The 24,727-nt window shown below is 38.2% G+C and overlaps 1 protein-coding gene and 1 long non-coding RNA gene across 6 annotated transcripts in view; one reads left to right on the plus strand and one right to left on the minus strand.

The window, feature by feature from the left end:
• Nucleotides 1-414, minus strand: part of LOC139182715 (uncharacterized) — a 114,485-nt gene extending 114,071 nt beyond the window's left edge. Inside the window, exon 1 of the long non-coding RNA XR_011566246.1 lies at nucleotides 311-414. This is a non-coding gene — a long non-coding RNA (uncharacterized lncRNA). The remainder of the gene's footprint in view (nucleotides 1-310) is intronic.
• SMIM30 (small integral membrane protein 30) lies at nucleotides 395-15,699 on the plus strand. 5 transcript variants are annotated; one of them, XR_002180528.2, is made up of 4 exons: nucleotides 395-509; nucleotides 873-957; nucleotides 1,420-2,444; nucleotides 15,685-15,699. XR_002180528.2 is itself a non-coding variant. In XM_070787818.1 (3 exons), exon 3 carries the CDS (start codon nucleotides 1,448-1,450, stop codon nucleotides 1,625-1,627), a length of 180 nt encoding a protein of 59 aa, XP_070643919.1. In that variant the 5' UTR covers nucleotides 395-509; nucleotides 873-957; nucleotides 1,420-1,447; the 3' UTR covers nucleotides 1,628-2,292. The 5 variants fall into 5 exon arrangements, 2 of the variants coding, with proteins under 2 accessions (XP_070643919.1, XP_070643920.1); XR_002180530.2 differs by lacking the exon at nucleotides 15,685-15,699 and adding an exon at nucleotides 3,033-10,015; XR_011566245.1 differs by lacking the exon at nucleotides 15,685-15,699 and adding an exon at nucleotides 3,919-10,015.
• The last annotated feature ends 9,028 nt before the right edge of the window (nucleotides 15,700-24,727 follow it).

The raw sequence follows: 24,727 nt of genomic DNA on the forward strand, positions 1-24,727 counted from the left end.
TTATTAATCATATTTTCCCCCACTGCTTAAAAAGAATTAACAAATGTCATAAGACATTTAAAAGATGGTGTCAAAGGATTCCCTCCTTCAAAAATGTTAGAAGCTGCTAGTTTAAATGTATCTGAGAGATTTTCCGCTTTGTTCCAATGATCTCTTCAGACTGAGGTGCATGCATTTCAGTCAAAGGACAAAAATTCTTGTGTGTCTTGAAACCTTTAACAGCATTAAAAAATAAAAGAAAAACACTTGCTGTCATTTTTTGACCTTTTTTTTCAGTGAGCTTCCGTACAAATACACAACACCACTTTACCAGTAACAGGCTTGGCCACGTGAGGAAACCCTGGAGCTCGCCTCTTCGCGTCACCGGTACAGCCGGACCGTCATCCCACAGCCAGTTACATGGAAGCGCGCCGGAGAACCCTGGGAGTTGTGGGCACCGGGGATTGTGGGAAATGTAGTTTGGAGACATCGCCCTGCTCACCATTTCTGTAATGGCTGCTTCCTTGAAGGTAATGTACGAGCTTGTCTCCGAAGGCTCCTTAGCTTGCCCAGTGTATTTGTCAAACGGGGCAAATTTGCACCTTGCCGGGCCAAAGCAGGGATTCTTTTTAAAGTCTTACTTTCAAGTCCTGGGACGAACTTGGTTTTCGGTTGACTTTTTCTTTTTTTTTTTTTTTTAGCTTTTTCTTTATAGGCGAACAAACGAACTTTTAAATCTAGTTCCCGTTTGAACAAACTGTTTGTCTTTAGTTTTTACCCATTCTTCTCCCTTCCATACAACCTCCCCGCTCTGCGCTGACTCTAGATGCCTCTTTAAAATAATAATAATTAATAATGTGTAATTTTTAAATCCTGCTACGCCCCTCTGATAGTAGGCGCTGTCACGTGGAATCTCTTAGCCTCTGCATCCGGAGCTGCTGGAAGGGAGTCAGATAGAATTCAGTACCGCTTTCTTTGGTAAGTCTTAACTATTTCCCCACGACTTCACAGCTATATGTTGTTTGACTTTGCTAGATTTGTCTGCATTTCCTGGATGGGAGAGGTCCTAAGAAAATATAATTTTCACTCTCTAGGACAATTTCCAAGTTACTGTCTTGTGCATCATCATCTATCTTTCTTATGTTCTACTGTTCAATTTCTGTTTTGTTGATACCCATAGTGTTGGCCTTATACAGTGTGGAAAAATCGCTGGAGTCAGGAAATTATCATGAGAAAGGGAGATGAGCCTCAAATGACTATCTTTAATTACCATTTACTTCCCAAAGGTTCTTTCACCATAAAATGAGATGAGTCTGAATATAATTTATAGGCCCTAATTGAAAAGGTTGCATGAACTGTTACTTATCATGTATTCATATTGTCATGTGAAAAGGTTGGAATTTTTAATGATTCCTTTTTTTTCCATGTTTTAATTTATAGAGATCATCCTTCAAGAACCAGCCACATCATGATCTCAGTTTCAACACAGTTGTTCCTAGTCCTCTTTTCATTGCTTTTGGTGCTGCCTGTTGTTGAAGCAGTAGAAGCCGGAGATGCAATTGCTCTCTTGTTAGGTGTGATTCTCAGTATTACAGGCATTTGTGCTTGTTTGGGGGTGTATGCACGAAAAAGAAATGGACAGATATGACTTTGAAGGGCCTCCTGAATCAAACCTTCCTCTGAAAACCTTTGTGCTATTGAGTTTCAGAACTGAGCTTTGGTGTCTGAAAGTTCCCAAGAAACAGTTAATAGAGAAGTTTCAATTTATTGGGTATTTTCCTATAAAAAGGAACAAATTGATATACTGTGTTAAAGGTAAAACAACATGTTTTTGTCACAACAGATAATGCACTGGAAAATGCCATCTGTAATTTGCATTTGCTGAAATTTGCATAAGTAATATTTCATAGTTTCAGAATTCTCAGTAGGAAGAAAGAAACTCTTGCCCAGAATCCTAGGAAATTGCCACTGTTCAGTTATAATCACTGCCTCCTGCATCATTGAGGAATTTTTCTCCATATTTTTATTGGATTTTTGTTTTGTTATCTCCAAGTTAGTACTGTACCTAGACATTAAATACAGTTGGTCAGAAATTAAAACTTATCTCTGTGTGGGAAAAAGTTCAGAAAATGTATTCAATGTATCTAACATTGAAATGGAGAGAAGATTTAATGTAAAAAAAATACTTTATATTGACATTGAAATGGAGAAGAGATTTATTGTTTAACAAAAACAAAAAATGTTTATATTAATTAAGTAACATCTCCATGGTGAGAAATACTATGTTAAGTATAAACCTATTATGTAAGTTAATTTGTGGTGTCCATTTCTGTTTATTTCAGACTGTTTTTATCTCTGTGAAGTTTTTATGAACTAAGTGGAGACGAGTAGATGCCTTATCTTAACTGATGACTCCAGCTTTTAGAGATATAATCAGTGAAAAATGAGAAATGGGCAGCATCAAGGTAGGGAAGAGGCCCCTGGTAGAGAATCCACAGATGCAGAAGGCAAATGTTATTATGGCATGTACTGATTTACACACAAGCCACATGAGGCACACTCTTCCTTGCTACTTAAAGTGTCCTCGGCAGCAGCAGTATCACCTTAGGACTTGTTAAAACTGCAGTCTTAGGCCCCCTCCACCCCACCCCCAACCAATTGAATCAGAATCTGCTTTTGTTTCAAGAACCCAGCATAACTTTATACACATTCAAGTTTAAGAAGATTGCTTTAACTTGTTTGAATGCAAGGATCAAACAAGTTGATAAAAACCGTTAGATTCCCAGGTTCCTCTCCTGGTTGCATTGTAGGTTGCGGTATGGAATTCTTTGTTTAACAAGGGACCACAGTGATTCCTTTGACTGTAGATACAGCCAACATAGAATTGTATGAGTAAATCAAACTGCTCTGGGGTCTTAATGAAAGGTGGTCACATTTTTTTCCTAAACTAATGCATTATCCAATCTCTAGCTCTCCAGGTAACATTGGGAGCCTTAATTTTGATCAGAAAACAGGCAATAACAATCTAAAATCCTTTGTATGCATTTCTCCAGGTATGAGCTGACCTGGCTTGCATGAAGGATTTGGTGGGGGATACAAAGAATGAGGGACAGCCACACACTGAAGACAGAAACCACATGGATCTGTTTTTGTCATAGCTGTTTTGTTTTTCCCACCAAAGAAAACAGTCTTTTATCTGATAAATTGGCTGTTATACATTGAGTAATAGAAATTTTTTTTAATTTTTATTGGAGTTCAGTTGATTTACAACAGAACTTTTTTGCATGTCTTTTTTTTTTTTAAGATGGAAAAAGAAATGCAGCTTGTGGGACAGTTTGTCCTAGCTCTTACATACCAGCCTACTGGTATACCTATACCAGCCTACTGGTACTGAGGTAAAGAGGCTGTTGCTGTATCCTTGTATGTCTGAACTTTTCCATTGTCATTGGAAGAAATCCTACCTAAAGTACAGGAAAGCCTGTTTTTATCTTTACTAGAGGCTCAAGTGGCATAAGACAGTTCATAAAACAGCTTTAAAGGTAGAGGAAACCTAATGCTTGCTTGTGTGCATGCTCAGTCATATCTGAGTCTGGGACCCCATGGACTATAGCCCGCCAGGCTGGGTTTCCCTGGTGGCTCAGCGGTAAAGAATCCATCTGCTAGTGCAGGAGACTCAGGTTTGATCCCTGGGTCAGAAAGATCCCCTGGAGAAAGAAATGACAACCCACCCTAGTATTCTTGCCTGGGAAATCCCATGAACAGAGGAGCCTCAGGGGCTATAGTCCCTGGGGTGGCAAAGAATCAGACATGACTTAGCATTGGACAGAGACCATCAGTCATGCCCTACTCTGACCCCATGCACTGTTGCCCTCCAGGCTCCTCTGTCCATGGGATTCTCCAGACAAGAATACTGGAGTAGGTTGTCATTTTCTCTTCCAGGAGGATCTTCCCAACCCAGGAATCGAATCCATGTCTCCTGCTTTGGCAAGTGTATTCTTTACCACTGAGCCACCTGGAAAGTCTTAAAATACATTTTAAATCACAGTGCATTGGTTATTTAGTCACCAACAGATAGTATTTTTTTAATGTTCAAAATAAGGTTATAGGCAAACATTCTTTAATGAGCCTGTGTTTCTACAAGTGCCTAAAAGGAATTAGAAACTGCCATTTTTCTATTTTCTCCTTAATAATAGAGAATTGTGAGGCGACTTTCAGTAATTCTGATGTATATGATGAGAAATACCTTCTCTAGTTCTTTCTATCTAGGTTGGAGTATATGATTTTTCTTGAAAAGAGCAGAAACTCTTATGGTCTCTAAAGGTTTTGTGAGCCACCAGCTGTCTTAAGAATCTGATGAAAGCCATGGTCGTTTCCCTAGAAAAATGCATATACATGCTGGCATCTTTTGATTAATTTCAGGGAGTTCACAGAGCTGAAGCTCATCTAGAAATCCCAAATTACAAAATTTGCTGTTTCCTTTTTTTTTTTTTTTCTAGTTTCCTTATAATTCTGAGATTCTTTCACTTGCTCTGAGGGTAATACCTGCTGTGGAGCAATTACAGGAAGAATGGGATTAGCAGATGTCCCCTGGGTGCCCAGCATAATTTGTAGACATCTAGTAAATGCTCTGTACATATTAGCTTGTTTGAGTCAAGTTAAAAAGACTAATAGCTAAAATCAGCAAGAAATGCTGGTTGCCGACCCATTCATCCAATGCCAAAAATCAGTGCCTCTCCTGTATCATTTCTCTCTGGTGCTTTCAAATTGTTTTTTTCTCCTTTCGTAGTTTTTAAAAGGTGATGTATATGTCTTGGCATAAATATCTTTGGGTTTATCCTGTTTGAGATTCACTCAACTTGAACCTACAGATTTGTGTCTTTTACCCAAATTTAGGTGATTTTTAGCCATTATTTTTTCAAATGCTCTGTCAACCATATCTACTTCTTTCCTTCTGGGATTCTGCCTTATAACTGCCAGACAGAGGTAAAAGTCCTAGGGGAACCTCTTTACTGTTCCTTGCTTGCCATCCACTGACCCTGCAGATAGGGTACCTTGTGCTTACTAGGAGGGAGAAGAAGTTCAGGCTCCCTGCATAGTCTCCAGTGGCCCATGGCCATGTCTAAGCACGTGACATTTCTGGGTCACCAGCTTTTCCAGTCCTACTCAGAGATCTATGAGACAAAAAGAAAATCTAGAGAATTCATACCATATTTTCTGTTCCTGAGGTCGCTAGTTAGTCTGCCTTCTTCCAAATTGTATATACATTTTATAAATAATATCTGAGATTTTTAGCTATATTTAGCAGTAGAAATGGAGAAGGCAATGGCACCCCACTCCAGTACTCTTGCCTGGAAACTCCTATGGATGGAGGAGCCTGGTAGGCTGCAGTCCATGGGGTCACTAAGAGTTGGACACGACTGAGTGACTTCCCTTTCACTTTTCACTTTCATGCATTGGAGAAGGAAATGGCAACCCACTCCAGTGTTCTTGCCTGGAGAATCCCAGGGACGGGGGAGCCTGGTGGGCTGCCGTCTATGAGGTCGCATAGAGTCGGACACGAATGAAGCGACTTAGCAGCAGCAGCAGCAGTAGAAATAGGAAAAAAGAGGCCTAGTGCATCTTCCTGGAAGTCCAAGTCTCCTCGGTGCATATTTAAAGAGTGAGGGATAAAAGCACCAGGTAAACCATCGATTCAAGGAATTTTTACTCAGAGACCTTGGTCCTGTGATCGCTCACATTTACCCTCCCCTTTTCACCCATCAAATAGTATATTATTACTTTTACCCGATAAGCTCAGTCAAGAATGCAGGAGTACAGATGAAGTTTACAAAATGATCTGTATCCATGCTTTGTCTCAGCATTGCCAGTGCAAATGGCAACTTTTTAAAAAAACTGTACCAAATATACCAACTGTGAAGGAACCAACTAGGCCTAGGAAATCTCGGTAGCTACATGTCACATGCACCTTCACCCTCTTAGTCTTTCTAAGCTCTGCAGAAGTTTGTCAAATGCCATGTCCAACTTTGAGTGTAAGAAAAGTGTAGCTATATTAGCCTGTGGCACATAATGAAGGGAGAATTCTCTGAATAGGAGCAAATCTCCAAACCAATCTCTCCCCAGAAACACATATCAGCCTCTTTGGTGGTATCACAATAGGGATTAAGAGCCCAAGCTCTGGAATCCAGTCGATCTCAATAGATAGCCAGATTCCATCACTTAAAATGTGATCTTGGACAAGTCAATTTCTTTTAAATTTCTGCCTCCCTATCTGGTTAAATGAGGAAAAATATTACTTCCCTCATAGATAGGTGAGGAATACATGAAATAAGGACTATTAAAGACCTGGCATGCTGGATGTTGTTATAATTGATATTTGGGGACAGTTTCTAGACACAAGGTGAGGGTGGGAAACTACTAGCCTCAATTTTGTGCTTATATATAAAGAGGGTATCTTTAGGAAGTTATAGAAACAACCCTTATTAAACAGTTCATTTATATTTTAATTTTGACATTTTCTTTGAGTCCGTTTTCTTTATTATAGTTTCTCTCATCATTATAAGCTTACAAATTGCTAAAACTCAAAGATATCTATAAAGAAAAGAAAATTTGGCTTCTCTAAAGTTTCCTCGGGCCATCTTATCTGTACCTGAGTCTCTTGAGAAAAAGAAAAAGGAAAAAAAGAAAATTGAATCCACTTTAGTAATTCCTAACATGCTCAACCATGGGTCTTTTCTAAGTGATATAATGAAAGCTTAGCAACTGCCCAGATCATTTAAGGAGATGCAAGAAATTTGCCTCTGTCTTTCAGGAAAATAGAAAATCTAGTCCATATTCCATCAAGAAAAATATTCTTAACATATCTCATTGGAAGTCATAAATATATAAGCACCATAAAATGTGTTTAATGTTTGTTTCCTACATGGGGAGTGTGGAGGAAGCTCTTATTTTAACTTATGAACCCCAAAGAGAATTTTTATTCCTAGGTGAGAATACGCCCAAATCAATAAATATGTGTACAGAATAGCACATTTAAGATTTTATTTTTCCTAATTTTTAGTAACATCATTTTTCTGAATTGCTTCTGTGATTAACTAGTATACATTTAACATCTAAAAACAAAAGGCAGACCAGAAAAATATGACTGCTATAAAATGCTAAAATGTGATTTGTAGTATGAAAGCCACAATACCCCTTTCACAAATATTTGCACTGAATCTACTGTATATGGGTGAGTAAAATTTTGGAAATATTGGCACCTGATAATGTGAAATAAAATTATGAAATTTTATATACAAGAGAATTTATTTTTAAAGGGCTAATCATGAAGTACTTTGTTAAACATGGGAATTATAAATACCATATTTCTCAATGTTAATCAAGATAATTATGCTCTGGATAAATGTATGTAGATCACTTAACAAAATAATTTAGAAGCAAACATGATGGCCAAGACCAGAAACTGTAACATTCCATTTCAGATGATTTGTCAGAACAGCTCTTTCATTTTGCCACAGAAATTACCAGGGCATTGTGATAACCTACATAAAACAATTTTATGGGTCCTATGATGACATGTGCCCACTTTCACTTGTTTAGTCAACATTTTTTTAAGACATCATCAGTACAATGTAGAAAGAAATTAATCAACTACCAGGCAATTGACCTTGAGCCAATAACTTAATCACAATTTTTTCATCTATAAAATTAGCCATCAGTAATCTCTAAAAGGCGTCCTAATGATAGAAATGTGTTGCTCCATATAAAGAGTTTTCCTAATTTCAAAAACAACAAGGTCTAATGAGTTAAAAATACTGTAATTACCCATTTTCATATGGCAGCATGAGGAGGAGTTCCTCTTCAAATTCCTCAGTGAAAACTAGTCTAGTCATTTGGTACATTTTTGGATTTCAATTTAGTGAAGCGGGGGCAGTTCATTTTCTGAACTGAACGAGTATGATTAGGGATTGTCTCAAGAAGGAAGAATAAAAACAAACGGTAGCCCTGCCACTCCCACTCACAGCAAACAGCACACACACTAACTGAAGTCAACTAGGCAGGATCCAGGAACAAGCAACCTTGAAATTTCATGTTCTCAGTCCCTATGGCACTGCTGGGGAGACTCAGCTATTAGACACATCTTCCCAGTGGCCAAGACACATCCAAGAGGGTGTGTGGCCCCTTCCTCTCCCTCACACCCCACATCCAGTCCATCTCTTAAGTCTTACGGAGCCCACCTCCAAACTCTGCCTAGAATCACCCACTTCTCTCCATCCTCAAGGCTCCTACCCAAGTTCAGACCACCATCATGATATGGATGAGATCCACAGCAACCTCTTGTCTTCTGACCTCCCATTTTAACCCTCTGCAATCTTTTCTAAACACAACAACCATGGTAAACTTCTTAAAACACAGATCTGATCCTGTTACATACCAACTCAAAGCTCATTAGCAGATTTCTTAGTTTTATGAAATCCTTAATGAATCTTGGCTTCCCTTGTAGCTCAGTCAGTAAAGAATCTGCCTGCAGTGCAGGAGTCCCGGGTTCAATCCCTGGGTTGGGAAGATCCCCTGGAGAAGGAAATGGCAACCCACTCCAGTATCCTTGCTTGGAAAATCTCATGGACACAGGAGCCTGATGGGCTGCAGTCCATGGGGTCACAAAGAGTCGGGCACGACTGAGCGACCAGCACTTAACACTTACTTAAACCTCAGCACTATTAATGTACCCTATTTTCTCCCCTATTTTCCCAGTCTCCTCTAGGACCATGACCCTCAGTCTATTTTACATTCTAGCTTTCAGCCACATTAAAGCTTTTCCCTTCCCAGAAAGCACCATGTATGTTCCTCTCCTCTCTCTCTTTCTACCCACCTTTACCACTATTCTCTTTGTCTGCATATTCCTTACTCTGCCTGGCCTAGTTTTCCCGGTTCATCTGCTTTATTCCTAATGTCTTAGACTTAAGCAGCACTTCTTTAGGATGTCTTCCCTGATCCATCCTCTCCAAACTATGCAGCCCACTGTATGCTCACACAGCATTCTTTACATATCCATCAGGCACTCTGTATTTGAATCTCTACTTATCTCAACCAAACTCAACCCCATCAGGACAGGGACTATATCATTAATTTACTGTTGTATTCCTATTTTCAAGTACAATGCCTGTCAAATATTAATTGCTGCTCACTTAATCAATGTATTCATGATACTGAGCTAATATATTAAAGGGATGCCCCAGCCAAGAATACACAGTGGACCATGGCATCCTCTCACTTGCGTGTGCCCTTACTGTCCTCAGTACAGTGCTACCAGCCTTTCAGATTTTGCCCAGGACGGCTCTGGGAGTCATTGCAAGGTCTTAACATTTTCTTGAACATCTAAATTATAATTACAGAACATAATTTTAATAAGTTTTAATATGTAGTGTAGTTAGTTGACCTGAATGACTGGAAACATTATAAAATCTTGCATGTGTGTACATGTTTAATGACATGTCTAATTTAGTTTAGAAAGAATCCACTATTTTGAAACACAAGGTGATCTCCTCTGTTTCCTTCTCAATTTCTTTATTCATACTGCTGGAATTACCATAGTCAAATGCCTTGCCATGCCTCCATGCTTACATTTCATTTGCTTTATAAGTGTCCTCTTCTCCATGAAGTCTTTCCCAAAAGGAGTTAATATCTGTCTTCCAGAGTCCATAGTTCAGTGCTCATACCTGTACTACTGCACTTCTTGTAGTCTTGTTTTATGATTATTTAGATACTTATTGTCCCTTTTGTACCTACCACCAGCCCCACCAACCCCTCCCATTCACATCCATCCCTGCCCTTGTCACCTTTATCTTAAATTTCTTGAAATCAAGATTGTGTCTTTTATCATTGTAAATACTAACATATCTTGTCTATGCTATTAGAAGTTTCAGTAAGTACTTATTATTTGTGCATTGAATTTATTTCCTAAGTAATCCTGAAGAAGAAATTAAATGGTAGCACTGAATAAACAAGCCTATATGCTAATAAATGTATGATATTGAAACTAATGTTACTGCTTTTTAATAATATTGCAGGTTGGGAGTTTTTACACACAAATGTGTGAACTCTATCTGAAAGCAGTTCATGTTTACTCTAAATGTCATCCATTGAAAAACATCCACTGTGAAGTAATCACAAGACAGTTGTAAACACATTAGTTCTTAGGTTAGGCTACCATAGGTGATATCAAAGCCTACATTTCATTTTCATTTGGATGAGAAGCCTTTATCGACAAAAATTTAAAAAGAGAAAAAATACCTGAAGCTCAAAATCTTTCTATGTTTCCAAAGATAACTCTCAAATAAAGTCCCAAATAGGGTTCTACTTTTCACCCTTAGTCATGGCAAGTGGATCAGGTAACTCCTCTATTTTTCACCTTGCTGTTGTGTTGGAACTTTGACTTGAGCCCTGTGACTTTCCACTTCTAAAGAGTAAATCAATTCAGTGCTCAGGTATCACTAAAGGTACAAAGAAGCAATGAAAGTCATTTTAAAAAATATCAACAATATCATTGGCAGCTGAGCACTGTGAATAAGGTCGTGAGTGCTCAGTTGCTCAGTTGTGTCTGACTTTTTGCAACCCCATGGGCTATAGCCTGCCAGGCTCCTCTGTCCATAGGATTATCCAGGCAAGAATACTACAGTAGGTTGCCATTCCAGAAATAGAAACAACAACCACTTGGGGAGCTAACTTTTTAATTGTCTGAGAGCTCTGTACTCTCATATTTTATAGATGAAGACACTAATGCTTGGAGAGAGAAGTTACTTGGAGAAGTAAAGTTACACAGTTTGATATAATGAATGACAAGTGACTTCAAAGTAACAAATAATTTTTTCCTATAACTTCTAAGCCAAATTAACTGGTTGTTACACTTTGTCATGTTTTACTTTTTTAACTAAAAAAATTACAAAACAGCATGAAATAATGATATGGTATAGTAACAAAATGATCCATACCAGCTGTCCTTGGTAAAACCATTCTCACTTTTCCATGCCACTTTTCACAAGTTTAACAAAACTGTGATAGAGCATACCTACCATTTTGTTTTCCAGCATTTGTTTAACATTTAAGTGCTTAATGGATATTTTAACAACCAAATAATATTCCATCCCATACATTTGCTATCATTTATTCAAAAACAAATGTTTAAATAATGCTGGGCATGTCAGTGCTATCCAACATCTTGCCATTTTTTGATAACACTATACTGCAATAAGAAAAAAGGCAGTTCTTATCAGTTGCCAAATAGATATTCATATCCTTTGAACCAGCCTGGAATTAACCTTCCTGGTGGCTCAGTTGGTAAAGAATCCACCTGCAATGTGGAGACCTGGGTTTGATTCCTGGGTTGGGAAGATCCCCTGGAGAAGGGAATGGCTACCCACTCCAGTATTCTAGCCTGGAGAATTCCATGGACAGAGGTGCTTGGACAAAGGAGCTGGCAGGCTATAGTCCATGCAGTCACAAAGAGTCAGACACGACTGAGTGACTTTCACACACACACATAGTTGATTTACAATAGTATATTAGTTTCAGGTATATAATACAGTGATTCAGCATTTTTATATATTATACTCCATTTAAAGTTATATTAGCTGTATATCCTTGTAGCTTATTTATTTCATATATAGTAGTTTGTACCTCTTAAAATCCCCTACCACTATCTTGTCCCTCTGCCCTTCCCTCTCTCCACTGGTAACCATTAGTTTGCGCTTTGTATCTGTCTTTTTCTGTTTTCTTATATTCATTCGTTTTAGTTTTTAGATTTTATGTTTAAGTGATAACATACAATATCTGTTTTTCTCTGACTTATTTCACTAAGCAAAATACCCTTCAGATCTATCCATGTTTTTGCAAATGGCAAATTTTCTTTTTTTTTTTTTGTCTTTTCAAATTTTTTTAATCCAAATGAGAAAACCAAGCACAAGAGTTTATCAACAAGGACCAAAACTGGATTAATTTCTAATAAATATACAATTAACATAAGGGACAATTTTGGTCCCCAAGCAGCTAGCTGAACTGTCCAAGAACTATGACACTAAAATGAAAGTAACTTCTTGCAGAGATGACCTGTGACGGGTTGCGGATGGTGAGAGAGCGGAATTTACAAACTTAATCATTTAATTAAAGCACACATCAACTCTTTCAGTATTAATTGCTCCAGTTTTATAATCCAGAAACAGAATCAGGTAAGTGCTCACGCAAATATGTGATGGTGTCAGGATTCCAAACCAGGCTTGATTCCACAGCAATTCTCTTTTCCCTATACCAATATTTCCCAAAGGGTGACCACGCAGCTAATTCACCAACTGAAACTTTTAAAGTTATATTTTAATATTAGATTTTTACTTTATGACTATAGAAACTGTATTAACACACATCTGGCTTTTATGAAAGACAAAAAAAATAATCAAATTTGGTGAAAAATACTAAATAACACTGTAGTTGTTACATAGATTCGGCAAAAATTGTAAAAGGGATTAATGAATAAGTTGACATGACACTATACTAAGACACTTTCCCAGGTAGGAAAAGTACTTGCTTTTATTTCCCTCTCCCAAAATTTAACTGTTTTTAAACAAGAAATGAATTCATGAACATCATTACAATTAACGGTTGATCAGCATATCTGAAAAATACTAACTCTAACACTGTTACCACTGCAAATAATGCCTTTTGGAATTTTTAACATTATTTTTTTATGACTGAGCAGTATTCCATTGTGTTGTTCAGTGACTAAGTTGTGTCCAGTTCTTTGCTACTCCATAGACTGCAACACACCAGGCTTCCCTGTCCTTTACTATCTCCTGGAGTTTGCTCAAATTCATGTCCATTGAGTTGGTGATGCTATCTAACCATCTCATCCTCTGCTGCCTCCTTCTCCTCCTGCCCTCAATCTTTCCCAGCATCAGGGTCTTTTCCAATGAGTCGGCGATTCACATCAGGCAGCCAAAGTGTTGGAGCTTCAACTTTAGCATCCATCCTTCCAATGAACATTCAGGGTTGATTTCCTTTAGTACTGACTGGTTTGATCTCCTTGCTGTACAAAGGATTCTCAAGAGTCTTCTTCAGCATCACAGTTCCAAAGTATCAATTCTTCAGTGTTCAGCCTTCTTTATGGTCCAACTCTCACATCTGTACATGACTCCTGGAAAAACTATATGTGTATGTATGAGTAAATATATACACTGTATCTTCTCTATCCATTCATCTGTTGATGGACATTTCAGTTGCTTCTGTATCTTGGCAATTATAAATGATGCAGCTATTAACATTGGGGTACAGGTATCTTCAAATTAATGTCTTCATTTTCTTCAGATATATACCCAGGAGTGGAATTGCTGGACCATATGGGAATTCTATTTTTAATTGTTTGAGGAATGTCCATACTGTTGTCCATAGTGGGTACACCAGTTTACATTCCCACCAACAGTGTACAAAGGTTCCCTTTCCTGCACATCAGCACCACCATTTGTTATTTGTGGTCTTTTTGATGATAATCATGCTAAGAGGTGTGAAGTAGAAGTTGATTTTTAAATATTAATTTTTAGATAATTCAATAGAAATGTGTACACAAATATATTTATAATAAATCTGTTATCTTGAGTCTCTAAAGAAGCCATATTTTCAAAAATGGAGGATTGGAGAATTCCCTGTGGTCCAGTGGTTAGAACTCTGTGCTTCCAATGCAGGGGGCACAGATTCAATCCCTGGTTGGGGAACAAAGATCCTGCATGGTGCACAGTGTGGCCAAAAACAAAGGAGGATGGTTGAAATTACTGTATATAGTTACTGTATAGTTCCAGAAGTGCTCAAGGTCTAGTTTTATAAAAGATTGTTTGAGACTTCCCTGGTGGCTCAGATGGTAAAGCGTCTGTCTACAATGCGGGAAACCTGGGTTCAATCCCTGGGTTGGGAAGATTCCCTGGAGAAGGAAACAGCAACCCACTCTAGTACTCTTGCCTAGAAAGTCCCATGGACGGAGAAGCTTGATGCAGGCTACTGTCCATGGGGTCGCAAAGAGTCAGGCACGACCGAGCGACTTCACTTCACTTCACTTCACTTGAGATCTAAATGTAGAAGGAAAGGTTTCTACCCAGGAAGAGAAGATAGCAAATCTCTTATTAGAGAAGAGGCCCAGAGTCATTGTGTACTTTTATAATAAGCAATCTATAATTGGGAGCACATGAAGTGAAAAGAAAAATAATTATATGTTCTTGAATATTCATTTTCAAGATGATTTTTTTGTTTTCATAATTGAAATTAAGCATTACTTGTCCAGTGATCCCTACATTTATTAATTGTTAGTGGTCAATAGTAATGATAGCTAACAAGAAAGCATATTAATTTGATCACTATCTGTGTGTGCTCAGTCGTGTCCAACTCTTTGTGACCACATAGACTGTAGCCTGCCAGTCTTCTCTGTCCATGGAATTTTCCAGGCAAGAATACTGGAATGGGTTGCCATTTCCTTCTCCAGAGGATCTTCCCAGCCCAGGGATCAAATCCTCATCTCACGTATTGGTAGGCAGATTCTTTACCACTGTGCCACTTAGGAAGCCCAATTTGATCATTATTAAAATAATAAACAGCAAACCATACAGTGAAGTGTTTCTTTCCTCAGTGTCATTGCTATGTGATAGAAATTTATGGCTAAGAAAGGCCATGTGATATAATGAAAAGAGCACTAAGTGAGGAGTCAAGGAGATAAGGATCCCAGTTCTGGCTGTAATGCAAACAGACTAGAGGTCACTGGGCAGGTCACTTACAAGTTAAGGTGGGTCTCATTTTGTTAATGTGTAAAAGGAAAATATAATCATCCTGAAACCATCCCACCTGTCCTTGGTCCATGGAAAAATTGTCTTCCATGAAACCAGTCCCTGGTGCCAAAAAGGTTGGGGGAACCACTGGCTTAAATGACAAAATAAAGGATTTCATAGTAAATAAGAAATATGATCTATTGTATTTGGTAGCCTGGAAAAAATTCAAGTAGAATCAAAATAAAATTCAAATTAGTAGCATTACCATAAAAATACAGAATCAAAATAAGGAAGGAGCACTTCATGATTTTATATTATGTTCGCAGTTGCTAATCTGTATATGTGTTTTATCTTTCTAAATAAATTGGCATAAAATAGTTTCTATAGTGGTTTTTTATGTGAATGAAAGCACTCTAAGTTCCCCTCCTATCCTTGGGCCTGATAAAGGTTGCCTACATCTCATTGTACTCAAATGACAGAATTCAAAAATAAAAGAAGGCAGGAAGGAAAAAAAAGAGAAAAGAAGAAAGGCAGCTATTCTATTTAAGAGAATGCATTGTCTTTTTAAAAATCTTTTACTATAATGAGTAATTGTATGGATAAAATAAATTTTCACTTATGTTTTTATTTGCTATGAAAGCGAAAAAAAAAAAAGATAAGATACTTGATCCAATTACAAGGCTGTTACAGTGGCTTTAGGGAGAGGCTGGTGGTTTTGTCAAGGGAGCCTCAAGGAGGAACTGATAACCGTTAGACTGTTTTCCTCATACGTCTCTGCTACTCATTTTCTATCTTCTTAATTTTTTTCTTGCTCTTCTGATGCCTTAATGTTCATTTATTCTTGAAGTCTCAGACTTTGGCCTTCTTGTCTGTCTTTCTTAGAAAATTCCTTTCTCCATTTTACTCCCCTCAGAGGATGGCCCCGGGGCTTGCATTTTGGGCAGGCAACTCCAGATGGCTGACCCTGACTCCACACTCCAGTTCAAGACAGAGTAGCATTTATAAATGATGTTATGTGAATGGCTGGCTGTTACTTCATGCTCCTTTGCTAAAATTAAACTTATCTGCCTGTCAAAACTGGATGCTTTGTCTGATCTCTGTCTCTCCCTATGTGTGTCTGTGTGTCTGTGTATGTGTCTGTACCCATCAATCTACTACCAGCCAAGTTTAAACTTGTTCTCCTCTCATATCCAGGCAATAATTCTGACCTATCTTGGTTCTTTCTCATTACAATTCTTTCTGTTGACTGCTCTATCACTCTAGAACTCACACCTGGACCATTTTTCACAAAATCAAATATGAGGGGGTTGTATGGACTAAAGCAGTGTTTTTCACTGTGCTAATTAGACATCTAGGCCCACAGAGCTGACTCGGCAGCTGCCCAATCAAACAGTAAAAGACCAACAGAATATGAGTCCAGCCCCAATCCCACTTTACTCTGAGCTCCACCATTATCTGTTTTATGTGCAAATTCCAAGTATGATCTTATCTGAAAAAAACCTGTGCTATTACCTTAAGGAAGAAAAGTTCCAAAACCACTGTTTTGTGACTTTTTAAGGCCCTTCTTACCTCTAAAATTCAAGTCCTGTGAAATACAGTAATACAATTATTAAGACAGAATTTTTAAAATTCCTAGTTAAACTTCTACTTATTAATGTACATCTTTAGATCAATTCTGGCTCTTGTAATTTAAAAGGTTTGAATAAATTTAAGGTAAAAATACAGAAGTTATTCTGGATTTACTAACAGTCAACAGGGGGAGAGTGTAATAATCCTCCAAGAGTCCATAGCATCCATGAAGAAGTAGGGAAATATCTCTAAGACAGCACATATCCTGAAGTGCATAGGATTTTAGCCTTGTTCCCAAATGGAAGCACATTGTGATAATATGCTTTCCATAGCCCATCTGTATTGAAACAATGACTGAATCTATGAAAAGAGAGTTTCCAGCCTCCTATATTCCATGGCAATTTGAACTTTTGGGGACTTTTTCTTTCTGCTTCATGCAACTTTGCAATAGCAAATAAATAACAAGTGTCCCTCTGGAGAGTGAAACCAGCTTGTATGGCCTTCAAGGTGTGGAAGATGGAATGTAGTACAGTGAGTTCTTGGTATTTAGGTCCGAAGATTAGATGCTGAGAGAAGCCAGGCAGGAGGGGAACCTCGAAGCCATACCTCACAGTAGGGCCACAGAGGCTTTATGGGGCTTCAAGTCTTGGCAACTGATTTTTCTCTTCAAGTCTGGTTACCAACATAATGTTTATGTACTTGATTAACTCTCAGTATGGGAATTCACTTCTCCAAGCTTTTTATTCTATTAATATATGTACTGTATATGTAAAAATGGGGCTTCCCAGGTGGCTCAGTGTTAAAGAATCCACCTGCCAATGTAGGAAACTCAGGTTTGATCCCTGGTCGAGGAAGATTCCCTGGAGAAAGAAATGGCAACCCACTCCAATTTTCTTGCCTGGAAAAACCCCTTGGACAGAGGAGCCTTGTGGGCTAGAGCTCATGGAGACACAAAGAGTCGGACACAGAGACTGATCAACAACAACAATATGTAAAGACTTTAGGCTTGATGACTCAGAGCTGGTTTCACACTGGAAATGTGGCAGGTCTGAACTAAGATGCCCTAAAAATGCTGCCCTAAAAGTGCTGCCCTAAAAGATGCCCTAAAATACATATTGGACTTTGGAGACTTCAGTTCAGTCACTCAGTCGTGTGCGACTCTTTGCGACCCCATGAATTGCAGCACACTAGGCCTCCCTGTCCATCACCAACTCCCAGAGTTCACCTAAACCCACGTCCATCGAGTCGGTGATGCCATCCAGCCATCTCATCCTCTGTTGTCCCCTTCTCCTCCTGCCCCCAATCCCTCCCAGCATCAGAGACTTTTCCAATGAGTCAACTCTTTGCATGAGGTGGCCAAAGTACTGGAGTTTCAGCTTTAGTATCATTCCTTCCAAAGAACACCCAGGACTGATTTCCTTTAGAATGGACTGGTTGGATCTCCTTGCAGTCCAAGGGACCCTCAAGAGTCTTCTCCAACACCACAGTTCAAAAGCATCAATTCTTCAGCACTCAGCTTTCTTCACAGTCCATCTCTCACATCCATACAAGACTACTGGAAAAACCATAGCCTTGACTAGAAAAAAATACATGAAATATCTCTTTAATACTTTTGGATTATTATATATTGACTTAATATTCTGGATATATTGGTTTAAACAATATGTATTGCTAAAATTAGTTTTTCTTGCTCCATTTTACATTTTAATTTTGGCTACTAGGAAATTTAAAATTTTGTATATGGCTCACATTAAATCTCTCTCGACTGGTTTAGATGCTAGAGTCAGACTTAGTATAAGAAAAACTTCAATCAAGTTTCTGGTTTTTACCACTTTTTAATCTCACCTTTTCCATTGACCTAGGTTCTTATATAATTCTGTGCTTCAAGTTTCCTCACCAGTAAAGTGAATCATGCAATCTACTTTATTAGGTTTTGTGGAAATCAAGTAAGTGAATAATGCAAAGAATTACACCTGCCACATTATAAGCACCATGTAACTATTCATTAGTCCTATCTCCAAACTTTTTTATATTAAAAGGAGAATAATACTTCATAGGATGAGGTTGGAATTCAATAGAATAATGTATCATAGATTAATTTATAAATTATAAAAACTAGGTAAATATTGGTGACTGTTCATCTCCAAAAGCTAATAAATCTGTGCAATCCTGGTGGTCATTTCAAAGTTTCAGTCTTCCAGGATAAACATGAGTTCAGCTCTTATAGTCCTTCACCCCAGGGTATCAGAATATTGGCCTACTGTACATATTTTTTGTATTCTATTGAAGGCTATGTTCAGAATGAGTTTAATAAACAGTCAACAAAACTCAGGATTCTCAAAGTTGTGTATTTACACATATACTGGACATTGAAGTTGTTCTCTTGCTAATTTTAATACTGCCTAGTTTTTAAGTTGACTTTGGGCTTTCTAGAACATGTTATACTTTAAAATTATTTGAACATATTATATGCAAAAGTGTTTGGCCACAATATATAGTATGACTCCTGAGGGGAAGGACGAGACTATTCTTTAATTGATTTTCGAAACTACCACTTGGAGATTTAGTAGGAGAAATAGATATAAAAGAAAAAGCATTTAATTCTTAGTTATGATGATGCTTTTAATGGAACTATTTACTCCACTAATAATTACTAATGCCTATTATATGGCAACCGACTGCAGTATTCTTGCCTGGGAAATTCCATGGACAGAGGTGCCTGGTGGGCTACATCCATGGGGTCGCAAAGTCGGACACTACAGAGCACAGCACACACACAGTCCTGAATTATATTTTACCTAAAAGGAACCCTTTGGCTAAAACCTGTATTTCTATTACTTGAAAATTAATGCAATTATTTTAGGCTTCCCTGGTGACTCAAACAGTAAAGAATCTGCCTGCAATGCAGGAGACATGCAGGGTTTGCTCCTTGGGTTGAAAAGATCCCCTGAAGAAGAGAATGGCTACCCACTCCAGTATTCTTGCCTAGGAAACCCCATGGACAGTGGAGTCTTGTGGGCTACAGTCTATGGGGTCACAAAGAGTCAGACACAGCTGAGCAACTAACACACACTATATGCCAGGTACTATTCTAGCCACCAGGGACACAAAGATAATCAACAGAATTCTGCCTTCATGGAGCTATGCAGTATTAAAAATATTGAGAGAGAAATTTAAATATCAAGCATATTGTATATGCCCAAGATAAAGGGGGACGGCATCAATACTGTGGTTTTTTTTACTTTTTAGTAAAACATCCTTCTGAACATAGTCTGTAAGTGGAATTAAACCTTTAGCCCTTCTCTTCACCAAATGTCAATGTATGTATGGTCTTCTTGAAACCCCAGCAGAAATCTCACCAATTCAATGCCAGATGGCACAAAAAACAAACCATTTATAGAAAGGATTACAAGTAGGCTATATACAAAAGTGCTGTCTCTGCATGAGTCCTAGTTTTTCAACTAAGTGCCAAGGATTTATGTGCTTAATTCCCATTAGAATTTATGAGAATTAACAGTGCATGGATGGAGAGAAAGAATCTTTAACTGGAAGGTGAAATCTTGAAGAGCCCCAAGATAAAAGTGCACATTTTACATATGTTGTTGATAAGGGCCTTTTAAAGTTAAATTTTAGAACTGTTTATGTTGTAAGTGGGGGAGCAGATTAAGCATGTGCTGACTTGACTTAACAGAGGCTGAATGCATGATGCAGTGGAAAACATTTCCTGGGCTGGATATTTACAGACAAATTTTGTTGTTGTTTTTTTTCTGGACTCAAGAACTTACAAGCTTTGTTTGGGTGTAGAAGGACCAATGAATGTGAAAATGTTTTATATGCTATGCTATGCTAAGTCACTTCAGTCGTGTCCGACTCTGTGCGACCCCATAGACGACAGCCCATCAGGCTCCCCTGTCCCTGGGATTCTCCAGGCAAGAACACTGGAGTGGGTTGCCATTTCCTTCTCCAATGCATGAAAGTGAAAAGTGAAAGGGAAGTCGCTCAGTCGTGTCCGACTCTTAGAGACCCCATGGACTGCAGCCTAACAGGCTCCTCCGTCCATGGGATTTTCCAAGCAAGAGTACTGGAGTGGGGTGCCATTGCCTTCTCCGGTTTTATATAATGCTAATCAATAAATACAGCTAGACCTGCATACAGTGTGTGTGCTGTGTGCTAAGTCCCTTCAGTAATGTCTGACTCATTGCTACACTATGGACTGTAGCCGGTCAGGCTCCTCTGTCCATGGGATTCTCCAGGCAAGAAACTGGAGTGGGTTACCATACCCTCCTCAGGGGGATCTTCCTTACCCAGGGATCAAACTTGCATCTCTTATGTCTCCTGCATTGGCAGGCTGGTTCTTTACCACTAGTGCCATCTGGGAACCCCCTTGCACACAGTATATATACCTGAACCAGTGAATAACTAATGAATAGAAAATTTTAGATTTTAAATGATGGGTTTGTTGTTTTTAATTAACCAACAAGATTTGTTATAAAAAGAAATGCAAGGGATACATAGTTCCATTGGAAGAAACCTGATAGTAAAGACCTGGAAGCTTTAAAATACTTCTCATTGTTAAAGGATTTAATACAAGTAGAATAAAATGACAGCAGCCCTGGAGCTATGTGCCACAATCCCATAGTGACCAGAGGAGACACTACACCAACTAAAACTGTCAGAAATTTCTACATTCAGAATTCTCGAATTCCTTAAAAAACTGGAAATAGAGCTGCCATATGACCCAGCAATCCCACTGCTGGGCATACACACTGAGGAAACCAGAATTGAAAGAGACACCCAGAATTGAAAGTGTACCCCAATGTTCATCGCAACACTGTTTACAATAGCCAGGACATGGAAGCAACCTAGATGTCCATCGGCAGATGAATGGATAAGAAAGCTGTGGTGCATGTACAAAATGGAATATTACTCGACCATTAAAAAGAATGCATTTGAATCAGTTCTAATGAGGTGGATGAAACTGGAGCCTATTATACAGAGTGAAGTAAATCAGAAAGAAAAACACCAATACAGTATACTAACGTGTATGTATGGAATTTAGAAAGATGGTAATGATGACCCTATATGCAAGACAGCAAAAGAGACACTGATGTAAAGAACAGTCTTTGGACTCTATGGGAGAAGGTAAGGGTGGGATGATTTGAGAGAATAGCATTGAAACAGGTATATTATCATATGTGAAATAGATTGCCAGTCCAGGTTTGATGCATGAGACAGGGTGCTCAGGGCTGGTGCACTGGGATGACCCCGAGGGATGGGTGGGGAGGAATGTAGGAGGGGGGTTCAGGATGGGGAACACGTATACAACCATGGCTGATTCATATCAATGTATGGCAAAAACCACTACAATATTGTAATTAGCCTCCAATTAAAATAAATAAATTAAAAAAAAAAGAATTCTCAAGAAGGACAAATTTTTTACCTGGACCTAACATTGATCTGTATCTCTTACTTAAATTCCTTGGTCAAACAACCAGCAAGTACAATCATTGCTCTACTCTACAGTTTTAATTGGGATTCAGTTCAGTTCAGTCGCTCAGTCATGTCTGACTCTTTGCAACCCCACGAATTGCAGCATGCCAGGCCTTCCTGTCCATCACCAGCTCCTGGAGTTCACTCAAACTCACATCCATCGAGTCGGTGATGCCATCCAGCCATCTCATCCTCTGTCGTCCCCTTCTCCTCCTGCCCCCAATCCCTCCCAGCATCAGAGTCTTTTCCAATGAGTCAACTCTTCACATGAGGTGGCCAAAGTACTGGAGTTTCAGCTTTAGCATCATTCCTTCCAAAGAACACCCAGGACTGATCTCCTTTAGAATAGTGACGTGAAATCCATAGTCAAAAAATATTTCAAATATTAGAACTCTTGGCATGGAACCATTTCCATCTCCACATTGTAAGCCTGTTTACCAGCCCACTTCTATACATCACAGTGACATTCAAGAAGATTGTGAGTAACAGCTAGTCATAATGATTACAGAGTTTTTAGGTTTAAGACATTTGGTATTTTGAATCTCTATAAACAAGACTCACAGTTTCATAATTTAATGCAAGAAATATTATTCCTCATACCCCATGGAAATGATTAATGACCCATTAACAATAGCTGTCCCTGAAAAAACTGCTAAGAATCACATACCAACTGCTAATACAGGATGCCATGATTCTAGATCAGATAAAGGAGAAAGGTAATCTCAACCATATTATATACAGTGAAATTGTATACACCGACTCCCAGGTCATTACCACCTACTGAAAGTGAGCTACCATCCTGTTTCAAGTTGCTGGAAGCAATATTCTATCCACTCCTTGTTCCAGATGTTGCAAACCCTATCATCAGTTCTGGCCTTAGTTCAAGCTAAGAGGACTTACAGGGTGATTTAGCTTTTTATTGTATTCAATTAGTAAGATGAATCAGCACTACTGTATAGAAAAAACTCTCATATTCAATTCTAATTTATGCCTGGTAAAGGAGGGAAATGAATATCTTCTAAAAAAAAAAAAAAGACAAAGTGCAAGAAAAGATAACCCTGATTTTTAACTAAGAGTAATATTATCCATGTGAAGTCTTTTCTAAGTATCTAAATGGCCAGTTTCTGTTTTGACTCTTTTCCTGTCTATTCTACACATAATTATGAAAACCCATTTGCAAAACTAAGTAAAGAGTACTCACGATTAAAATTTTCTTTTTATATTATCAAGTTTTCACTTCTGAATTGATAAACCAGATTTAAATTTGTTCTCATGATACACCACCATTATGGCTGTTAAAAAATTAGTGATTGTAAGTCTGAAGTCAGATAACAGCTAAGATATTTTGTCATATATTTGAGTACCAGATTAAGAGTACCAGATAAAGCATAAATTTTTGCTCTTGGCTTATACTGCATGAGAGACATTGTTATTAAAAACCAGTTTGAAATTACTAAGAAGTAAGACAAATAAGAATCATGTAAATGCTAATGTAATACAGCTAAGAAGCAAACAAAATTTCCCCAAACCCAGAGTAAATCCTTGGCCAAGAAAACTTTCTGCCCATAATACAAATAATTATCCCAGCCTTATTAAATTAAGGAAACATAGAGTTCAGCTGCGCCTGTGTCACTGGGTTTTGTTTTTGTTTTCTTTTTCTCTTCTTTTCTTTTATGTCCTCCCCACAGTGCCTAGCAGAGCACCCTTCTCGTTATTGTTCTTCAGTTGCTAAGTCATGTCTGACGCTCTGCAACTCCATGGACTGCAGCACGCCAGGCTTCCCTGTCCTTCACTATCTCCGAGTCTACTCAAACAGATGTCCAATGAGATTGTGATGCCATCCAACTATCTCAATCCTCTGTAGCCCCCTTCTCTTCCACCCTTAACCTTTCCCAGCAGTCAGGGTCTTTTCCAGTGAATCAGCTCTTCTCATCAAGTGACCAAAGTGTTTGAGATTCAGCTTCAGCATCAATCCTTCCAATATTCAGGGTTGATTTCCTTTAGGATTGACTGGTTTGATCTTGCCATCCAAGTGACTCTCAAGAGTCTTCTCCAGCACCACAATTCAACATCCACAATTCATAATCACCCATTCAACCAAAAGTATGGAATGCCCTCTATGTGCCAGATGTGGTCACCAGAGAAAAACAGGGCAAAACAAGATAATGTCTGAACTCTCATATACTAATGGAGACTGACGTTTACAGAAGGAATGAAGCAGTGTTGTGCCAGGACTTATTCTTATGTCCTTTTTAATGTAAAATTAGGTAGATATCACACACTTTTACCAAATGTTAACCAAGTTAAAGTAGTAAACATGTTTATGAAGTATGGGAATTTTGGTTTTGTCTTTGTTTTATAAAATTATTACTCTGTATAGAGAAAATTACAAGGTGTAAAAAATTAGGAGAAATGAAAGTGAAAGGGCTAGCCAGAAAATCATAATGCAGGACTGGAGGGTTAATATCAGAAGCTCTTAAATTAGAGTCTAAGGTAACATTATTTTCAGCCATGCTTTAATGATGCCCATTTATCAAAAAGCTAAACACCACAAAAGCTTAAATAACGATAATCTGCTCATACCTATCATATAACTGGTGCTTATAATAATGGCCTTAATGCACTGTATCATTGAGGTAACCTCTGAGTAATCAAAGAAAAGAATGCCTTAGACTTCTTGAGTTTTTTAAATTATATTGCATTTTTATTCTGTGAAAATTTATAATCCATGTAAGATATGTATGACTCTTCATTAACCTGAATATTAAATTACACTTCCCAATTCTTAATTATTTTATGAGCACTCACTTTGCTTTCCTACCTTCCTCCAACACACACACACACACACACACACACACACACACACACCACACTTATTCTCATGCTATACCCACATA

The sequence above is a fragment of the Bos indicus genome, chromosome 4 (genome assembly GCF_029378745.1).
Source record: "Bos indicus isolate NIAB-ARS_2022 breed Sahiwal x Tharparkar chromosome 4, NIAB-ARS_B.indTharparkar_mat_pri_1.0, whole genome shotgun sequence".
Classification (NCBI taxonomy): Eukaryota; Metazoa; Chordata; class Mammalia; order Artiodactyla; family Bovidae; genus Bos; species Bos indicus.

What these genes read in the sequence shown, in the direction of transcription:
- SMIM30 (XM_070787818.1), top strand. Translation starts at nt 1,448, where the DNA reads ATGATCTCAGTTTCAACACAGTTGTTCCTAGTCCTCTTTTCATTGCTT.